The following is a 22,441-nucleotide window of genomic DNA, read 5'->3' as shown; positions in this document are numbered from 1 at the left end:
GGAACAGAGGCCCTTCATCCTAGTAATAAAGGGGTTGGAAGAGACGATGGGCCCAGGGAAAGATGTGACCTCTGTTAATGGTGGTGAGGAGGGGGAGAATTTTGTCTAAGGTTGTGTCTATTCTCTCAGTGTAATATGAGGCCAGGTCCTCTACTGACAGCAGAGAGTGTGGAAGGCCAGTGGCTGGGCGTGTGTGCTGGGACTTTGAAATGAGAGAAGTAAATAGTGATAGTCATTTTGGAGAGTGGGGACACCAACACAGAAGGATTGCAGAGAAGTGACTAAGATGACCAGGCAGACTTGAAGGCCCATTTGAGATTTGTGGTTATGAATTTAAAGCGAGGGGAGGGCTTCCCTAGTGGCGCAGTGGTTGAGGGTCTGCCTGCCGAGGCAGGGGACACGGGTTCGTGCCCCAGTCTGGGAAGATCCCACATGCCGCGGAGCAGCTGGGCCCGTGAGCCATGGCCGCTGAGCCTGCGCGTCCGGAGCCTGTGCTCCGCAACGGGTGAGGCCACAACAGTGAAAAAGTGAGGGGAATTCCCTGACAGTCCAGTGGTTAAGACTCCACACTTTCACTGCTGAGCGTGCGGGTTCAATCCCTGGTCAGGGAACTAAGATCCCACAAGCCGCGCAGCACGGCCAAAAAAAAAAAAAAAAAAAGTGACATCTGTCAGCATGTTTTTGGATTTTTCCAGCAATATCCAGCTGTTTCGGTACAGGTGAGGATGTAGGAAACACTAAGTGTCAGATCATTTTTTTCCAAATATATACATATGTATTTCTTCAGAGATACTAAAGGGCTCTAAACAAAGAGACAAGGTATGAATTGCAAATCTTTTAATGAAAATGTTTGTATTTTTTACAGCATGCAGAATTTCACACCTGTGGTTAATTAGCAATTATTTCAATACTTGAAAACTCACCTGCCTCTGAATTTGTCATAATGCATGAATCTAACTTAATAAAATTAAGGAAAAGCAACAGGTCATCTAATCCCTCTTTATATTCCTTCATGACCAGCAAGACGCATAAATGAGTTCTTTAAAAGGGATAAGATAGATTGATATATAAATTGTGAGTTTATATTTAAAGCTGTGTAAATGCAACATTTCTAAGAAAACATTCAAATCAAAGGTCACACTTTATGGAAACAAAATTCTTAATTCAGGCTGTTTTTATTTTTAGCCACTTGGCACTCTGCTCTTTTTAAAATTTTATATTGCCCAACAAAGAGTGGTTATCTTTTACTGTTTTGGGAGATGACAGAACAGATGAAGGTGTCACATGCCTACACAAGTGGGATTTTGCCTAAGATCAATTTGTTTAAACATATTCTTTGGTTATATTTTTATTGCATATTGGGGAGTACTTATATCATTCAAAATTAAGTCTGGGTTATTTCTTTGATTAAGAACTGAATGTACTGGACATATATTTGATAATTAAGATTTTAGACAAATATTCACCAGCATTAGTTCTATTAGCAAACCAAAAAATATTGTAGGCCTAATATAAAACAATAAACACATGAGGTAAACATTAAGCCTCTTAGAAGAAAGACCATATGCTCCTGCTTCTGTAAAAACATTATTTGTTTGAAAGAATGGTAGTATGACCTTTCGCTCAACTATTACTTCCTTAATGTGAAAAAGAGACAATGAGCTGAAGAAAGAAAACTCCACAGTTACACTCTGCAACCCTGAACATATGTCCTGAGATCTTGGTTTTGACAGTGACTTCTCCATGCCACCCTGCAGAGAAAGATGAAACACATGGTAATAAGGTTAAAACATACCTTCATTGTAATACACATACTTCAAATCCTTTGGGAGAACAAAATAGTTTATCAATACTGAAATACAGGCTACAGATCAATCCAAGTATTAAATGGAGATATGTATACCAAGTACTTCCTGTCTCTCCCCAAGCCTTCACTAGAGCACAGAATGCTGAAGAAGAATGTTGAGTCCCGTGTAGTCCACAACTGCAAAGTACATTCCACATTTACTTAATTACAAAAATAATTTCAAGATATGACAAGGAGTTCATAGAGTGGGGAAAATCTTAAAAACTCTAGAAATTGGGACTTCCCTGGTGGTACAGTGGTTGAGAATCTGCCTTCTAATGCCGGGGACGCGGGTTCGAACTCTGGTCAGGGAAGTAAGATCCCGCATGCCGCGGGGCAACTAAGCCCGCATGGCACAACTACTGAGCCCGAGCACCACAGCTAGAGAGCCCATGTGCTCTGAAGCCCGTGCGCCAAAACTAGAGAGAAGTCCGCGCACGGCAACGAAGAGCCCATGAGCTGCCACGAGGACCCGATGCAGCCAAAAATAATAAATAAATAAATATTTTTTAAAAAGAAAAAAACTCTAGAAATCCCCTAAAAAAAAATTGAGGAGTAAAAGAATAAGATTCTGAATCAGTTAACATAGATGGTTTCTATGTGATACGTTGTTTAGCATATATACCTAAAGCTGCAATTTTCAGTTCTCAGTAGCATACGTTGGTCTTTGCAAATATTCCCTCACTTCTCTCATAACAGTAGGGTAAAACAGCTCTCCCCTTTAATGATTAACACATAGCATGCTCTGTAACAGGAACTAACATAGTGTTGTAGGTCCATTATACTGCAAACACAGAGAAACGAACATACAAACAAACTCATAGAAAAAGAGGTTGGATTTGTGGTTACCAGAGGTGGAGGTTGTGGGTGGTGTGAGGGGAGGGGATTGGATGAAGGCAGTCAAAGGTACTACAAACTTCCAGTGATAAGTACTAAAGATATAATGTACAACATGATATATATAATTAACACTGCTGTATGTTATATACGAAAGTTGTTGAGAGAATAAATCCTGAGACTTTGCATCACACACACAAATTTTTTCTTCTATTTCTTTAATTTTGTATCCATATGAGATAATGGATGTTCACTAAACTTATTGTGATAATCATTTCATGATGTATGTAAGTCAAATCATTATGCTGTACACCTTAAACTTATACAGTGCTGTATGTCAATTACATCTCAATAAAACTGGAAGGGACAAAAAAAGCATACCATGCTCTAATGCCTTGTGGATCCCTGACAACCCTCTTTGCACACGTTACAGCATCAGTGATGTCATCTTTCAGCAACGCTGAAAAAGAAGTGGTGAGAAATGGAAACAATGCTCATAGAAATTTCATTTTAAGTTTAGGTTCAGCCAGCTTCATTCTCTTAGGCTGAGAAAAGAACAACTAAAATTATTTTTTAAGAGTCCATGTATCTGTGAATGTGGGGGGAAAACTCTTTCTTCATTCCATCCCATTTGGCATGAAATAAACCATTCTGTTTCTCATTTACCAAAGTCATTGGAAGCTCTGGAATTATTCACTAATGTGATAGAAGGTTCTCTTTTTACTAGGCACTGTAAAAAACAAAACAAAACAGAAACAAACCAACAAGTAGAAACCGGTCTAGCACTTTTTTGCTCAGCAATTCTACTATTGGAAATTCACCCTAAAGAAATAATACGAGATGTACCCAAAGATGTATGTACAAGGTGTTTCATAGCAATTAATAATAGGGGAAAATGGAAACAGCCTAAGTGCTTAACATTAAGAGTTGGATTGATAAATTACAGAATATTTATAAAGTGGAATTCTATTCATCTTTAAAAAATAATAAAGATTGGTATTTGTTGACAAAAATAATTTTGTGTAATAAAGAGCAAATTGTAAAGCAGTAAATATAGTACAATTTCATTTTTGTTGAAACACACATTGCTTACATGTTTGTATGTGTGTACATATGTGTATAACATAGCTTTACATTCATATATGTAAGTGATACATATCCTCAAAGAATATATGTATACCAAAAGTTTCCAGTGGTCATACATCTCTGGGTAGTAAGAATGTTTTTTCAATGACCACAGATTATTATATAATACAGAATATTTTTTTAAATAAATTAACTGGATACAAAAGAATATTCTAAGACGAATGTTCTCTTTTAATATTTAAAAATTAACAATATCAATTTTGTGATACTTCTCCAGTATTTTATGTACTAAAGATTCCACATGTTCTCTCTCTTTTAAAAGGAACTGAATAGGGCTTCCCTGGTGGCGCAGTGGTTGAGAATCTGCCTGCCCATGCAGGGAACCCGGGTTCGAGCCCTGGTCTGGGAAGATCCCGCATGCCGCGGAGCAACTGGGCCCGTGAGCCACAGCTACTGAGCCTGCGCGTCTGGAGCTTGTGCTCCACAACAAGAGAGGCTGCGACAGTGAGAGGCCCGCGTACCGCGATGAAGAGTGGCCCCCGCTCCCCGCAACTAGAGAAAGCCCACGCACAGACACGAAGACCCAACACAGCCAAAAATAATAAATAAATAAATAAAATTTAAAAAAAAAAAAAAGGAACTGAATAGAATATTTGTTTCACCCCAATTAAACAAGTCCGTAAATTAACTTGTTAGAATAACAATGTTTATATAGGAACTATATTTTTTGGAGATGCAAACTAAAGAATTTAGAAATGAAATGTCATAATGTTTCTAATTCACTTTAAAATCACTCAGCAAAAAAAAAAATATATATATATATAAAATATATACATAAAAGAAGTAAATATGACAAAATGTTTTACTGTTAAAGTACATGATGAGCATATTGATGTTTATTATACTAATATACTAATGTTTCTAATTTTCCATATATTTAAAACATTTCATAATAAATAAAAAGTAAAAACAATTTTTTAAAAAGGACCACACATATTCCTCCTCTTTGGTTAACTACTAATCCTTTCATTTTCCAATAAAGGAGAGTAGATTAAAAAAAAAAAATGACCACACACCAAATTATCCCTAAACCTCCCCAAACAAGGTAAGTAGGAGGAATGGCATTGTTCTTTTTTTTCTCCTTTTTTTAAAATTTTATTTTATTTATTTATTTTTTTAACATCTTTACTGGAGTATAATTGCTTTACAATGGTGTGTTAGTTTCTGCTGTATAACAAAGTGAATCAGCTATACGTATACATATATCCCCATATCCCCTCCCTCTTGCGTCTCCCTGCCACCCTCCCTATCCCACCCCTCTAGGTGGTCACAAAGCACTAAGTTGATCTCCCTGTACTATGTGGCTGCTTCCCACTAGCTATCTATTTTACATTTGGTAGTGTACATATGTCCAATTGGCATTGTTCTTTACAAAGCATCAACAAGTCCAGTTATAATAAAGTGATGTCATTCCAGAAGCTTTTGTATATTAGAAAACAGCAAACTTTTATGATACCAGCTCTTTAATTTCTTCCTTAAGGAATTATGAGAATAATAAAGAGTTTCTAGAAGTTAAGGTGGAGTTTTTCTAGGTCCCTGATGAACCCTTCAAGACCTTTTCATTTGTATTGAATCTCTATTCTTGTAAGTATAACCAGATGGATCCTGTGCCATCACTCAACATTATCTTGTCTTACCACTGCAGGGCATGCCACAGGCGTTATGTGCTCTTGGGGTTTTGCCATCATTACACCAGTAGCGGCTATTGATTTGAAATATCCCATAGTCAGTGCTTCGGCTTCCAGGATTGTAGTTTGTAGCTTGTGTGTTATAATTGCTTTCCCATTTGGCCAAACACATCCCTGAAAAAAACGTATTTTAAGTAATAAACAGCAACACCATATGATTTATAGTTCATAGCATAATTATATAGTTCTATTTAACTAATTCTATTTTACTAACGACTTTATAAAGATGTAGTTCACTTGTAAAATATTTTAACACTTTGGTGTTAAAGGGCCCTTAGAATTCTTTTGTTAGCAAATCATTTGGTAATACTAATGAAACAAGGTAACATATTTTTTAAAATATTAAAATAGCTGTTTCTTCCATTGCTATTACCCTTCCCCTGCTCCCATCCCTCAGGTAAGATTCAGCCTAGAATAGGAAAATCAACAGAGATGTTGAGTGGGTTTGGTAATTAGCAGCAGATGCATATGCTAATGCTTTTTATTAGGAAAAATAAGGATTTTCTGGGAGAAAGAAAATTTCTTATGATACCTAAAGATGAATTTGGATATCAAATTAGAATCCAGACAACAGGAGTCATAGAATAGGAAAGACTGTGTCATCCATCCACCCATCTAGCCATTTGCTCGTTCATTCAAAAATAGTTATGGAGGGGAAATGTCTGAATTCAATCTGAAAAATTCAGTGATTACATTGGCAGATATGGACTAAAATATAAAGTAACTTTTACTTAGGGCACATCTTGAATTCTGTGGAAGAAAATGAAAAATAATCAACTAGAGTAAGAATAAAATGTCATTTCATGCTGCATTTCAGGAATCCTTATATAGATATTGACTGAGGGGAAATAGGTTCCTACTGTCCCTGTTTTAAGAATTCAATGTAATTTTTTAAAAACTTTGCTGTTAAAAACCCAACATCATGGTAGGGGGATTAAAAATGAAAAAAATACTACATTACTCAGGCTTGCAGAACCCAAGTTCCAAATTGGAAATGGCTGGAGTCCAACACCAAGGGCTTGATAGACATATCCTCGGTGCACAAATGAATCTTTGAGTCAGCTTACATGTGCCAGCGGGCAAATTTAGTGGCACTAGAAGCGTACAATGGGTCCTGGCATGCTAAAAATGGTACAGAATTTGGTCCTCCCATGCCTCAATCCTTCACCTGGTACATCTGATTCTAAAGGAACAAGTTGATGTTCTTAACCATTTTAAGTGTACAAACCATCAAAGGAATAAAAAGGTCCATTCACTCAAAGTCCCTTTCTTATTCTTCATCCTCTATGAGTATCTGTTCCACACCTGGCTAACTATTTGGACGGATGAAGAAGAGTTAACTTACAGTTTGCCAGGCTGACTCCCCTATAGCCATCCAATCCAAGTCTTTTCAGAGTTCTGGCAAGCTCACACCTCTCAAAGGTCTTGCCCTGGACAGCGACAGAAAGGAGGAGAAGCCCCAGAATAAGGACAGCCTTCATGCTGACTGAGAAGCCAGACCTCCAGGCTGGCCAGGGTGAGCTGGCCCTGGTATTTAGCGTCTTTTCACTTCCTTCTTCTCCGAGTGGTCTGGCAGCTCCACCCTTTGAGACAGGTGGAAAACAGGAACCGTTTATTGGTCCACTGTCTTTAAAAGTTTTCTTCCTTATGTTTGAAGAGGGATATTCTGAGGTCCTAAGGATGACCTGCAAGAAAATAATGAAATGACATTGCTCAAGAAGAATTGGGATTAGCACTATTGCCAAAAGAGGAACTTCCTCCTATTTTATCATGAATTTCAGCAACTATAAAGGAAAAAAACTGAACATTTTATGTAACTGCAAATGAGCTCCAATCTTTGATTAATATTCATTTTCATTAAATTGTTTTATGTGCCTTCACTATGTTGTCTTCATCTTTTTCACTTAAAATTACTTTATATAATTTCCACAAAAGAACACGACACTCTGTTGTTTTGATAGTTACATAGCACAACACCATGCTGCTCAGCCAGATGCCTATACTAACTTCTTTGGTTACTATTGTAAACTCTTAATTTATAAACCAATGTTTACTATTATAAATAAGCCTCATGTCAACAACATTCCTAACTCCTTTCTGACAATGCCTTACTTCACATTTCCATGTTAGAACATAAAGGGTCATTACAAAGCAAGGGAACTTTATAGCAAAACCTACAGAAGAATACCAGAATATATCACCAAAAAATCTTGCCCTTTGGCATGAGAATGATTTTGAGCTGAAGGCAATTGAAAAGAAGCAGATCCAAGAAAAGTTCTCTGTCCTCCCCCTATTTTCTTGAAAGCAGAACATAAATTTGTGCAGAAATTAATCACCTACAACCCTAGACACTTAGCCCCAAGACAGCACCAGAGGACTCTACAAAACAACATTTACTGACTAGCTATTATCTTCCATTGGTTTCTTATATATTGATCGTCCCACAATTTGCCACCCTTGGAAGCCTAGTGCCTGTTGCTCCTCTAAAAATATATTGTTCTTTGGTTAAGAGGATATGTAAGTCCAAGTTCTAGCCACCTCTTTGAGTTACTCATCCCTGCATTTCTTATAAGTATATATGAGATATATATATTAATAAACTTGTTCTCTTGTTAATCTGTCTTTTGTTCCACAGCCCCAGCCAAAAACCTAAAAGGGTAAAAGGAAACAAATTTTTCCTCCTGTACAGTTTCTGGTGATGGGACAGTAAAAGGCTGGAACACTCTACTCTCCCTAGAGACTGTAGTTTAGATATGGGATAACTGACAACAGACCAGCAGAAGGTAAGAATTCTTACCATGTCAGTCTCCCAGATCTCTGTCTGTAGTGGACAGTCAAGAGAGGAGGATAAACATTTCTCCTTGTCCCTTCCTTTCCAAATGCACAGTGGCATGAGAAAAACATTTGTGAAGATAGATCTTGAACCGTGACTTTTGTGATTTTGTTGTTGGTAATCAACACATATGGGTATTGATTCTTAGCCCCCCAGAAAGAGTCATGTTTTCCTGTGTCTCTGTCTTTTGTGTCATTTGTCATAAGGATGAAAAACCGTAAGATGAGAATCTCCTTTTGTCTCATTTTATGTACTGAGAACTTGGCTTTGTAACCGGTGAGAATATTCCCTCTGGTTTCTGCCACTTTGGGGGTGCAGACTGTCTGTCAGGCTTGCATCAGCAGCTAGTCAGCCAGCTAAGAGCCTAAGACATGAAGTGACAGGCAACATTCTCTTTGTCGAACCATGCTGGCTCTCAGGGGAGTTTGTCTTAATAAAGGGTCTCAGTCCATAAGGGGCCTTTATCGTCTCTACCTTCATTGCCTTGTTTGTGAGGGAAAAATTCTCATCCCAGTATCCCCTTTCTGGTAACACAGATAAGTAGGTCAGTGATTTCAGGTGTCTCACTTTGTGGGAGATAGATGTTTCTCTGACACCTGTGACAATGAAGGTCTTTGCTTTCTTAGGCTACCTCTGGAGTGGCTCTGCATCTTGAGAGGGTTACATTTCTTAGGGGACACATTTTGTGTCCATGGTTAAGCCTTGAAATTGGTTTTAAGACATAAAAGAGGGCTTCCCTGGTGGCGCAGTGGTTGAGAGTCCGCCTGCCGATGCAGGGGACACGGGTTCGTGCCCTGGTCCGGGAGGATCCCACATGCCACGGAGCGGCTGGGCCCGTGAGCCATGGCCGCTGAGCCTACACGTCCGGAGCCTGTGCTCCACAACGGGAGAGGCCACAACAGTGAGAGGCCCGCGTACCGCAAAAAAAAAAAAAAAAAAAAAAAAAAAGATTTACCGGTTTGGAGTCACAGTTGAAATAGGTATATTAAAGATTTGGACTTTTACATCTGAAAGGATTTTTAAGAGAGCCCTCATCTTAAACAGATGTCCTACTGGTACCTATGGGAAGATCAGATTGAAGGAAGGAAGGAAGGAGGGAAGGAAGGAAGGAAGGAGAGAAGGAAGGAAGGAAGGAAGGAAGGAAGGAAGAAAGAAAGAAAGAAAGAAAGAAAGGAAGGAAGGAAGGAAGGAAGAAAGAAGAGAGATACAGAGGAATACCTTGGCTAGTGTGAGAAAAAACAAAACACTTCCTTAACAAGATTAGGAGGGGAAGATCAGAGAACAAACGTCAAGAAGTGCAGGCGGCACTCAAGCAGGTGTACAACTTACGTAAATATTGATAGCCAGGAAATAGCTTTGAAGGTTCAGAAAATACACAGGAAGAGTTGATTTATTGTCCCTTACTCTGTAAGCAGACCCCACCAGGTCCAGACCTTCCCCGTATCTTGGGCCGGCACTACAAAAAAAAAAAAAAAAAAAAAAATCACTGAACTATCCTATCTTATTGTTAAACAAAAGAGAAACATTACAGTAATTATCCTAGATTTCTGATAGTAGGCAAATATGCCCGAGTTCCTTCTTAGATAAAACCTACAATCCTTTCTCAGTCCGTTGGAAATATTGATCTTACTATATCTTTGAAATGTAAGCATCCAAAGAGATAATTGTTGGAACTTCCCTGGTGGGACAATGGTTAAGAATCCACCTGCCAATGCAAGGGACAAAGGTTTGAGCCCTGGTCTGGGAAGATCCCACATGCCACGAGCAACTAAGGCTGTGCGTCACAACTACTGAGCCTGCGGTCTAGAGCCCGTGAGCCACAACTACTGAGCCCACGTGCCACAACTACAAAAGCCTAGAGGCCATGCTCCGCAACAAGAGAAGCCACCACAATGAGAAGCCCGCGCACCTCAACGAAGAGTAGCCCCTGCTAGCTGCAACTAGAGAAAGCCCGTGCACAGCAACAAAGACCCAATGCAGCCAAAAATAAATAAATAAATGCATTTATTAAAAATAAAAAAATAAAGATAATTGTTGGCTAAAGCAACCATGGGACTGGAAAAAAAAAGAGAGAGAGAGTTTTAAAAAGAAACTGCTGTTTTATATTTCGATAAGCTCCCTTGCCCCAAATTTTGTCCACAGCCTCCATAAGATCATGTATTAAAGAAAAGTAAAATTCTTAAAAGTCTTTTCCACAAATATTGGTAAAAGCTTCAGCCATCTGAGCAGGTAAACTTAACTTGTTCAATCTGCCAGAAACACCATTTAGATCCAACTATTCTTTTCTTTTGCGGTATGCGGGCCTCTCACTGTTGCGGAGCACAGGCTCCGGACGCGCAGGCTCAGCGGCCGTGGCTCATGGGCCCAGCTGCTCCGTGGCATGTGGGATCTTCCCGGACCGGGGCACGAGCCCGTGTCCCCTGCATCGGCAGGCGGACTCTCAACCACTGTGCCACCAGGGAAGCCCCCAACTATTCTTTTATAAGCTAGTGAGTTTTGTACTACTGTACCTGATATGTGGCTAAAATTTTTAAATGAAATCTATAAGATCTCTGTTTGCATCTGTCTATGTGTCTATATATATCTATATATGTATGTTATGTATATGTGAGATTTTTTTCCCTCTGGATAGTATTCCTAAAAACTTGTGAAAGAGCTCTATTTAATTGGCTTAAAGAAAATACAGGCACTTATATAAATTAAGACTAGTCAAATAAGTTTATGTTATCTCTACTAGATGCCTGAGATTATAAAATCATAAATTTAGCCTAAGGAAATAAAGTTACAACAAAAACGATTTTCTTCATGTATGTCAACGTGGTAGGGGAAAAAAAGCCATGTTTAAATGTTTGGGGTCTTTGCTTCTGTGATTTTTGCTACTTGCCTAGTTTGTCAACAACAAAAATAACTTAAAATGATGGTTAACTTTTCATATCTCATGAAATTTTCATGGCAACTCAAGAATAATTGTTAAGAACACATGAATTAAATGGATGTAAGTGGGAGAAAAGTTTGTAAATGAATTTTGCAACAATCATTATGTTCTATAAAATATGTCTGCTTAAAAATAGTTTCCAAAATCTATTCGTAACCCTAACTGTATATGATGGATATTCATTGAATATCTAGATAATTTCCAAATAAGAGAAAATACTGAAACTTTAATTGCCAAACATAGGTTAAGGTTATCTGCTTTTGACTTCTTATTACAGAGAAACTAAAGATATTTGGGTCTGCTAATAACATGTTCTTTTTGCCACTTTAAAAAAATTGTACTATAAAAAGGCATATGTCTCTAGAAATTGCAAAATGATGTATTCTTGGGAATTCCCTGGCAATCCAGTGCTTAGGACTTGGTGCATTCATTGTCGGGGCCCGGGTTCAATCCCTGGTTGGGGAACTAAGATCCCACAAGCTGTGCAGTGCTGCCAAAAAATAAATAAAAAGTAAAAGGAGCAAATAAGATAGAAGATGTGGGTTCTAGGAAACAGGGTTCTAATACAGGAAAGAGGAGAAGGGAAATTATAGAGATGAAGGGAGAAGTGTCCCTGTGGACTCCCTAGGGAAAACCAGAAGAGATGGCCTGGAATATCTGAACCTATTGAAGGGAGTTTGACAACTCTGGCTGAGACTTTGGGTAATGAATTAATACATGAATAAATACATGGAAAACTAAGCAAACAGAAAAGTAAGGCAATTATTAACTCCAAGGAAACCAAAAAACTTAAGAATAGAAATACAACCAAATTATACCATCAAATTATACTCATCTGTGAGTGTTTGTGCAGTGTTTGTACTGACACTGATAAATCAAAATTGTCTGTATTAATGAAAAGAGGCATTGGCATGAGTTTTGTCAAAAGGTATAAATAATCACTTGTTAGTGAAGCAGTGTCGTTTTCTTGAAGCCATTATGGACCCTGGAAGACCACGGTCAGGGCAGCTGCACTCACTGCATTCTCCAGCTGATGCCGTCCTTGTGCAGTTTGGCTCAGGGGTGCAGAGGACCTAGTCTCATCTCTGCTGTGGCAGCATGGCTGCTAGGAGAATTTGGAGGGGTGGGGCAGTTGGGAGGGCTGTGGCGGGGAACACCGCAGGGCTCTCTGGGGGAGCCCACATGTTGAAAGGTTAAGGTGGAGTAAATTCTTCTTCAACTAATGTGGCATGTAACAGCCTTGTGAAACAGGACCAGCACACAGCTGCTCCCAGCAAGTCCAGCAGCCTGGCCACAGGTCAGAGTGGCTCCCTGTGGGGACACTCCCTGACTTAGGAGCAGTGCTTGACCCCAATCCAAAGGTGGCATTTTGTTGGCCCCTCAGGTATATGGGTCATTGAAAAATGGTAAATGGTTTGGGTTTGCCTAATCAGACCACTGTATTTTTTTCCTCAAGGATTAGTGACCATTTTCTCTTCTTTTAGCTCTCGATATCCCTGTAATTTAAGTTCCCACTCTTTGCAAAATAGATCAAACAAGATAATTTCCTGTGTTCCCTGACACCATCCAAACTCCAGAAATCATCTAACTTTTGTACTTAATTTTCTCTATGGTCTTGCTGTTTTTGTGTTTTGAGTCAGGTAATTGGTTCATAACAAGAAAAAATAATACTATTTAACATACACAAGAGAAATTATTTCTACTATGGTAGCAATACTGTGCTGTAAGAGTCTCTAGTTACTGTGCTCTAGCACAGAGCCACAAGTTACTGACCCATCAATTGATCATTAAGCCTAAAAAATACTACTAGCCTAGTAATCTGCCATGTACTTTACTGCTAGTCATAGAGGAGATTTTACCATTCCTGATACTTGCCACGTACTCACTCTCTTCTCTGTCTTCATTCCTGCTGTTTCCTCAGTGTACTATGTAGACAACGAAAGAAATGTTAGGATATCTGGTGGCAAAGAGAAAGTTGGAGGGGTGAGCAGGACCAGACCTGGAAGCTTAATCCCCAAAACTGTGAGATTTAGCGCTTAATCCCAAAGACAATGGGAAACTATTCATGAGTATTAAACTGGAGAGTAACTGGATCAAAATCTTAACGAAACAAAACACTCTAGATTGGATTCAGGGATTGCTGCTAGAAAACTGGCAAGGAGTCCAGATGGCAGACAAAGGTGGGGGTGGGTAACAGAGAACTGGGAGTGTTTCAGAGATATTTAGGAGGTTTGAATAATCAGGATTAGAGATTATCCAGACGAGTTCGAGATACAGGGGAAAAGGAAAGGTAAATAATACTAGCTTTTGTTTATCAAATGCTTATGAAGTGTTAACCACTTAATAAACATTACTTATAATTCTTACAGGGGTCTTAAAGATAGGTATTATATCTATTTTACAGATGAAAAAATATATGTCCCAGAGAAGAAAAGTCTCTTGCCCAAAGACATATAGCTAGTGAGTGGAAGAGCTGGGATTTGGATTCAGGTCAGTTCCATGACCTTTTCAGTTTACCACATTACCTTGTAAAAGTTGAAGTGAATGGGAAGAAATTCTACCGCGACCCAATTCTCACCCTTTGACACACTATAACTCCTTTGTCTACTTCTTGTCTGATTTTAGCTCCCGATATAGTTGTGCAAACCCATTTTATGTATTTATTTTAAAAGTGTGATTTTTCTCTAAGAGGTTGATCTAACACCAGGCAATGCCATGGAACAGTTAAGAGACTATTTAAAAATCAATATTCTTGATATGTGAACAACTGATAATTGTGGCAAGCTTTTGATTTCTTTGTGAATACTTCCTTTGTACTATTACTTCTGTTATCATTATGCAATCAGAATTTAGGCTGGATCTCACTTCACTTCCTCCTTTTTTTTTTCCCTGCCCCTTTTCACATTATGAACAAATATTTCCCTTCCCACAATCGGTCAGGTTACAAAATCCTTTCTCAGTTTACACAACAATTGGGCATTCATCATTGAGAAATTATAATGAAATAGGTAACTGACTTTTCAAACATGTGTTAAAACAGTCTTGTTTACAAAGAGATGAAAATGCTCCCACTTTAGTTTCCTCTTTCCAGAAGAGTATTCTGATTTCATTTCTCTATTAAGTATGACTTTTGGGTTTCAGGTTTGTTTGATCTTTTTATTTGTGCCAGTGCAACTGCATAATCATTAAACTTCTTTCATTGAACTAGAAAACAATGATTTCAATCCGTACATTAGCTCTGGTAACATCACAAAATGTTGGGGGAGGAGAGAAGAAATTGTTGTAAATAGGGGAATAAGGTCATGTATTTGGGTTGTATTTTCCCCCCTCTCGACAAACAAACATTTTATTGCTACCCTTAGCAAGTAAATAAGATAATATGCTTAACTTCTTATTAACAACAATTTATATGTACACATTTAATTGAAGATGGTGCTGTTCTTCCTTTGACATCACTCTAAGTTGTTTAAGATGCAGCCACACATTTTCTCACCCCAATCCCCCATCTCAATCCCCCATCTCTCAGGTCAATATCATACCTCTGTGAAGTGGCTGGTTTGCTGGCATAGGAGTGGTCTATTTCCAACTCAGTCAGAAAGGAACTGAACTCACAAACATAGCACCATTTACACACAGGTCTCACAATGACCTGACCCAAAGATGATGAGGGCTAGTTATCAGTGCCTTACACATTTATTTTGGAAAATAGTTTCTTTGACTGCCGATTCATAATGATTTTCAATTAAAGAGTAACTTAGTAAATTAGAAATACTATACAAATATAGAATGGTAAACTCTAACCTGCTAAAAAAAAAATGAATGGATGTTTTAACATCTAGGAACTTAAGATAATTTTCAGTTTCCTCATAAGAATACTATCTTCTAAAATGGAAAAGTTTATAGATATACATACACACATGACTACTAATTTTTGTGAAAAATAATGGGAATAAAATAAACCTAAATACAGAAAAACTACACTTAAAATATCTTCCTCATGTAAGAAATTCAATTCACTGCAAGTCAAATATGCTCAATGTACTCTGGTATGTGAAATCTAGTTTAGATCTGAATTTTGTGACAGGACTACTGACATGGCTTTCTAAGTAGTCCCCTTATGTCCAGTTTTTCTCCCCTCCAACCTACTTTGCATCCAGAGCATGCCAACCCTGAACTCAGAGGACTCAGAGTTTATAACACACATATGTCAATCACATGTAATCTATGGCTTTATTGTCTCTTCTGTGGTTTGCTGTCATATTGTCCTCATATTCATCATGATGAGCTCTTTGAGGACTTATGCTCCTTTAAGATTTCTCCTCTGCCATCTCAGAAAGAAGCACACTCATGTGTAGACATTCAACAAAACTGGTAAATTCCCTGTATAAAAAATGCATTCCACCTTCAATTAAGGTGTTATTCTTCTCTCTTGACTACCTGTGTTAAAACAGTGTTTAAAAAAAAAAAAAACACACAAAAACAAAAAAAAACCCACAGTGTTTTGACATTACAAATGATGCAAGGAAATAATACAAACTTACAAATAAAAAACAACTACAAACTACATAAGGATGTGCTTCTCCAACATGAGAAAACAATTACAAAAAGGTAACCTAGAATTTTAAAGAAAGAATCATTTTTTTATAAAGAGTTAACTCAGGCCTCTGGAATAAATTAGAAATAAGACAATATGTTTGAGACACAGGATTCCTCATGCCAATATATGTAAAAATTTTTGAAGGTATTATTCAACGCTTCACTATAGTAAGGGAAAAAAATTTCTACTTCAATTGTCAAGAAATTATACATGAATAATTGTATTATGGAAGAAGGTTCTGTGTACATTTGGTTGTAAGTTTAGGAATTTGTCTATTAACTAATTCAATAAATAATAAAAGTTGATTGATTGAATACTTTCTATGTTAGAGGCACCATGTTAATGCTGAGGATACCAAGGTGAAAAGGCATGACTGTTTTCCTCTACAGGACATGCAAACCAACAATTACAATCCAATATATAGTTGCTTTATTGTTGGTCTGCACAGAGGGCTGATGGAGCACAGAGGGGACCTGAAGTCAGTGGGGAAGAGACAGTGAAGGCTTCACAGCATTTCAGCTGGATGAGAGTTGGAGGGAGAATAGGATTTTGTTTGGTGGGCAATTGGGGTAGGAGACTTGTGATAGGAACTTCCCATGTCTGGTTCTCTTCCTTCCAGGCAGAGGGGAGGATTATACTCCCCTACTCCCTTGAATTTAGGAAGAGCTATGTAACTAATTCCGGCCAATGAGCTATGGGTAGAAATAATGAGTCACTTCTAAACTGTAACATTTAAGTGCTAGTGCAAAACACTCCAGTACTTTTCTATCTGCCTTGGCAGCTGGTGAAGTTGTATGTGCCAGAAGGTTTAGCTACCTGTTGGTAAGACCTCTGTCAGCCCAGGTGCCTGAGTGACTGTGTGGAACAGAACCACTTGCTGAACTATGATAGATGATTGTGGCATGAACAAGAAGTAAATCGTGTGTTTAGCCATGGAAATTCTGGGAGTGTTTTGTTATTTCATCATTTCAGATGGAGGTAAAACAATTTTAAAAACAAAGGAAAGGGAGGGAGCTGCTGTCACCATGTTGTTGGTCGCCACCCGCTCAGGGCCCTTTTGCGCCCGTCCTGTCGGCCACTAGTGCAGGCCACGGTGCCCGCCACCTCGGAGTCGCCAGTGCTGGACGTGAAGCAGTCCTTCCTGTGCTGGGAGTCGCCGAGTGGTCAGGCCACGCAGGCCAGCTTTTTGTCGCCTCCGTGGGCCTCAATGTCCCTGCTTCTGTTCGTTATTCCCATACGAACGTCAAAGTGCCTGACTTCTCTATCGTCGTGCTCAAGTGTTAGATAGTACAAAGTCTTCAAAAGAGAGCAGTGAGGCTACAAAAGGTTTCTCCTATTTGGTAACTGCAACAACTACCGTGGGTGTCGCGTATGCTGCCAAGAATGTCGTTTCTCAGTTCGTTTCCAGCATGAGTGCTTCTGCTGATGTGCTGGCCATGTCCAAAAACGGAATCAAGTTACCCGATATTCCAGAGGGCAAGAACATGGCTTTCAAATGGAGAGGCCAACCCGTGTTTGTGCGCCACAGAACCAAGAAGGAAACTGACCAGAAAGCTGCAGTTGAAGGACTTCAGTTGAGGGACTCACAGCATGATTTAGAACGAGTAAAGAAACCTGAATGGTTTGTCTTGATAGGTGTTTGCACTCATCTTGGTTGTGTACCCATTGCAAATGCAGGAGATTTTGGTGGTTATTATTGCCCTTGCCGTGGGTCACACTATGATGCATCTGGCAGGATCAGGAAGGGGTCTGCACCTCTCAACCTTGAAGTTCCCTCATATGAGTTCACCAGTGATGATATAGTGATTGTTGATTAGAGACCTGGACTCAAGTCATAGGCTTCTTTCAGTCTTCGTGTCACCTCAGAAGAGTTATTTGAGAACAAGCCTTCTGCACTTCAAATTAGTTGATTTGAAATATTTAAGAATTGCTAATAATGTGTTTGCAAACATGTGAAGTAAATTGAATTTCATGTTGAATACTTTCAAGCATTCACCTAATAAAGCCACTGTTAAACACTGTTATGCTCAAAGACTTCAAAGGTGCAGTGTCTTTGATAGTTAATTCTAATCAAAAATTACAGACTGGTGTATGGAGAGAAAAAAAAGAAAAAAACAAAGGAAAGGGAGAATAGACAAATCTCCCATGCCAAAGTATTCCAAAAAATTTATGTAGATACTCTGCCCTCAAGAAAGTGGGGTGTAACTAACCACTCCTTAAGTGTGGGCTGTGCATAGTGACTTTCTTCCCAAGAATATAGCATGGAAAGGAGCAAAAAGAGTAATTTTACTGCAGAGAAACCTGACAAATGCTACTTCAGCCAGTGGATCAAGGTTAATATCAACAGTAATATGTTGATAGTATGTATCCTAGATACCATGTGATGAAACTGGTATCTGTGGTCTCCCTCCCCAAAACACCTAATCCTTGCCTAGTCATGAGAAAAACATCAGACAAATCCCAGTTAAGCGTCATTCTACAAAATACCCCATCAGTGCCCCTCAAAACTGTCAAGGTCATCAAAAACAAGCAAAGTCTGAGAAACTATTAGAGCTAAAAGGAGCCAAAAGGACCTAGCAACTAAATGTAATGTGGTACTCTAGATAGGATCCTAGAACAGAAAAAGGACATTTGGTAAAAACTAAGGAAATCTGAATAAAGTATGAACTTTATTTACTAATAACTTTTAGATATTGGTTCATTAATTGTAACAAATGTACTACGCTGAGGTAAGATGTTAAAAATAGGGGAAATTGGGTTTGGGCAATACAGAAACTATATGTACTATCTTAGCAATTTTTATGTAAATCTCAAACTATTCTAAAGTTAAAAGATTATTTTAAAAAAAGGTATAAGAGAGAACATAGTATGTTCTGGAAATTCCTTTCGAAGTGGGGAGTGGAAGTAAAGAGTTTGGCTAGGTAAGCAAAAGACCTTTTATGCTATTCAAAGGAGATTCAATTTGTAAATTGTATAGGCTGGGTGAGGAATTCCTAGATCTGTGGTTGGGCTTCAGGGGTGTTGCAAAACCTCTGAAGTTGTATAAGATTTTATTGTGTGTATGTGTATATGTACGTTTTTCTCAGAAGAATGTCAAAAGCTTTAATTATTATTTACCTATTCTTAAAGGGAAAAACACCTAAATGTGTTAATAATCATTGCTGAAGGTAATGTTGAAACTGAAATATTCTGAGCAAGAGATATGAAACAATTATATTTTGTTTTTTTATTTGCTTGCTTGTTTGTTTTGGCAGTGCCATGTGGCATGTGGGATCTTAGTTCCCTGACCAGGATTCAAACCCATGCCTCCTGCATTGGGAACATGGAGTCTTAACCACTGGACCAGGGAAGTCCAAAATAATTATACTTTGTGTGCAAAAGAGATCCCTTCTTGGTAGTACAGACTAAAGTGATAATGTGTGTGTGTTTGGAGGAGGAAGGCAGGAGTTAAAAGCCAAGATAGTAATAAAGACCATGATCTTCAAACTCTTTTGACTGTGGTCTACTTTGCAGGGGAAAGAAATGATCCCATAAGATACTTTACCCTACTGTTGCCGCTTTCCTGAGAAACAAGTACTGAGTCTTTAGGATGAAGTATCATTTTTTTTAAACCAAAGTTTGATGGGATTATATATACATCTACTTTATCATTAGGGTTGTGAATGATTAATATTTGAATCAAAATGAATATATGTCTTTAAGGGTAGCTATAAACCTAAAGCACTATGATATAAATCTACATTTATGGGAAATTATAGTTAAAAAGCAGGAACTGAAAACCATGACAATGATGAGGCATCCTTTCTGAAAATTAGGGTAATTCCAACTATTGATGTACAATAACATTGCATTCTGCCAGACTTCTTTATAGGGTATAGTTTAATCGGTAAATCCTATTCGTGTGCTAATTTTAGCTTATTAATACAAAATTTCAGTAATCCTTAGTAACTCAGGTAGGTGGTTATTCACAATTAATCCTTTGTTGTATATACAAATGAAAATATATGGAGTTATGCATCATTAGCCCATAAAAATGGGGGAAAAAGTTTTAATTTTTTTTTTTCAATTCATGGTCTCTTAGGAGGACCGTGGACTGCAAATAATTCTTTGAGAAATTGCTGTTACAATCTACAAGAGAAATAATGAAAGACCAAGATAGAAGCAGTCAGGAGGTACAGAGAACAGCAGACAGATAAGACAGATATTCAAAGGATCAGAACCAGGGGAAGTTTTGGATTGCTTGGATGGGGAGATGCAAGGTAGAGGGGGAAAGCTACCTTGATTTTTTGGTTTCTGGCAGGCCAATTATGGGGAATACAGGACAGTGAATAAACTTAGAGGAGGACAGGGTGGGTAGGAGATAAGTCCAATTTTTAATATGTTGTGTTTGAAATCCCAAGTCGATGTGTCTGGTAGGCAGCTGGGTCCTGTGATCTTTCAGCTTTAGAAAAAAGGGTCTGGGCTGGAGCTGTAATTTTTTTTTTTTAATAAATTTATTTATTTTATTTTTGGCTGCGTTGGGTCTTCATTGCTGCGTGTGGGCTTTCTCTAGTGGTGGCGAAAGGGGGCTACTCTTCATTGCGGAGCACGGATTCGAGACGAGCGGGCTTCAGTAGTTGTGGCGTGCAGGCTTCTGTAGCTGTGGCATGTGGGCTTAGTTCCTCCGCGGCAAGTGGGATCTTCCCAGACCAGGGCTCGAACCCATGTGCCCTGCACTGGCAGGAGGATTCTTAACCACTGCGCCACGAGGAAAGCCGTGGAGCTGTAAATTCTTAACTTAGAAAAGTGAAGCATTCATATCATAGTGTGACTTTAGCATTTACAACAATAAATAGGAGTTCCAATTTTTAAAAAGAATTCCATTATATATCTAGAAATAAATATAGGGAGGGGGGAAGTCAGCAATTAAGAATTCCTGAGATACAGCAAGAGTAACTACTTTTTATGATTAGAAATTCTTGGTGGGGGAATTCCCTGGCGGACCAGTGATTAGGACTCTGCACTTCCACTGCCGGGGGGCCAGGTTTGATCCCTGGTCGGGGAACTACGATCCTGCAAGACGCATGGTGCAGCCAAAAAAAAAAAAAGAAATTCTTGGTGAATGAAGTTTCCATTGCCTCATTTCTTGAAATTATGTTCCACTCATCTTTGTTTCTCCTTACCAATTTCTCTCCTCTTTAAATCATGGAATTCAGGTGTCCATTTATTTGTTGCTGTTGTTGTTGCTGCTGTTTTTCCTTCTTTTTTAAAAAAATTTTATTATTTTAAATTTTATATTGGAGTATGGTTGATTTATAATGTGTTAGTTTCAGGTGAACAGCAAATTGATTCAGTTATACATATATCTATTTTTTTCCCATTTAGTTTATTACAGAATATTGAGTTTCCTGTGCTATATAGTAGGTCCTTGTTGATTATCTGTTTTATATATAGTAGTGTGTACATGTTAATCCCAACCTCCTAATATATTCCTCCCCCCCCACCTTTTCCCTTTGGTAACCATAAGTTTGTTTCCTGTGTCTGTGAGTCCGTTTCTGTTTCCTAGATAAGTTCATTTGTATCATTTTTTAGATTCCACATATAAGTGAATCATATATTTGTGTTTCTCTGACTTACTTGGTTTAGTATGATAATCTCTAGGTCCATCCATGTTGCTGCAAATGGCATTATTTCATTCTTTTTAATGGCTAATATTCCATTGTGTGTGTGTGTGTGATATATATTTATCACATGTTCTTTATCCATTCATCTGTCAATGGACATTTAGGTTCTTTCCATGTCTTGGCTATTTTAAATAGTGCTGCTATTTACATAGGGGTGCATGTATCTTTTTGAATTTTGTCTTGGTATATCCCCAGGAGTGGGATTGCTGAATCATACGGCAACTCTATTTTTAGTTTTTTGAGGAACCTCCAACCTGTTTTCCATAGTGGCTGCACCAATTTACATTCCCACCAAGAGTGCAGGAGGGTTCCCTTTTCTCCACGCCCTCTCCAGCATTTATTATTTGTAGAATTTTTAATGATGGCCATTCTGACTGGTGTGAGGTGGTATTTCACTGTAGTTCTGACTTGCATTTCTCTAATAGTTAGTGGTGATGAGCACTTTTTCATGTGCCCATCGGCCATCTGTATGTCTTCTTTGGAGAAATGTCTGTTTAGGTCTTCTGTCCATTTTTCGACTGGGTTGTTTGTTTTTTTTGTTACTGAATTGTAACTAAGCTGTTTGTATATTTTGGAAATTAAGCCCTTGTTGGTTCCATCATTTGCAAATATTTTCTCCCAGTCCGTAGGTTGTCATTTCGCTTTGTTTATGGTTTCCTTTGCTGTGCTAAAGCTTATAAGTTTGATTAGGTCCCATTTGTTTATTTTTGCTTTTATTTCTATTGCCTTGGGAGACTGACCTAAGAAAACACTGGTATGATTTATGTCTGAAAATGTTTTGCCTATGTTAGTTTGAATAATTTCAGTGGGCTCTGGGCTATAGGAGTGGTCTCTAGTTGTTTGGTCCCTGGACCTGGGGTGATTTAGGGCAGGAGAAATATTGGCTCAATGTGTGA

General features: G+C 38.4%; 1 protein-coding gene and 1 pseudogene across 1 annotated transcript; one reads left to right on the top strand and one right to left on the bottom strand.

Annotated features, from left to right (window-relative positions):
• Nucleotides 1-822: 822 nt before the first annotated feature.
• LYZ (lysozyme) lies at nucleotides 823-7,073 on the bottom strand. Its single transcript, XM_004281877.4, has 4 exons — nucleotides 6,863-7,073; nucleotides 5,467-5,631; nucleotides 3,065-3,143; nucleotides 823-1,751 (listed from the first exon to the last, which is right to left on the bottom strand). The coding sequence occupies exons 1-4, from the start codon at nucleotides 6,996-6,998 to the stop codon at nucleotides 1,685-1,687; spliced, it is 447 nt and encodes a 148-aa protein (XP_004281925.1). The 5' UTR covers nucleotides 6,999-7,073; the 3' UTR covers nucleotides 823-1,684.
• An 8,248-nt stretch (nucleotides 7,074-15,321) lies between these two features.
• LOC101273907 (cytochrome b-c1 complex subunit Rieske, mitochondrial-like) lies at nucleotides 15,322-17,882 on the top strand (annotated as a pseudogene).
• The last annotated feature ends 4,559 nt before the right edge of the window (nucleotides 17,883-22,441 follow it).

Source organism: Orcinus orca, chromosome 11 (genome assembly GCF_937001465.1).
Source record: "Orcinus orca chromosome 11, mOrcOrc1.1, whole genome shotgun sequence".
NCBI classification, from domain to species: Eukaryota; Metazoa; Chordata; class Mammalia; order Artiodactyla; family Delphinidae; genus Orcinus; species Orcinus orca.
This window is presented reverse-complemented; position numbering and strand designations above follow the sequence as displayed.

What these genes read in the sequence shown, in the direction of transcription:
- LYZ (XM_004281877.4), bottom strand. Translation starts at nt 6,998, where the DNA reads ATGAAGGCTGTCCTTATTCTGGGGCTTCTCCTCCTTTCTGTCGCTGTC. An exon ending in CTGTGGCATGCCCTGCAGTG is followed by an intron (nt 3,144 to 5,466) that starts GTAAGACAAGAT and finishes CTTCTTTTTCAG; the next exon opens with CGTTGCTGAAAGATGACATC. An exon ending in CCACAAGGCATTAGAGCATG is followed by an intron (nt 1,752 to 3,064) that starts GTATGCTTTTTT and finishes CTTTCTCTGCAG; the next exon opens with GGTGGCATGGAGAAGTCACT.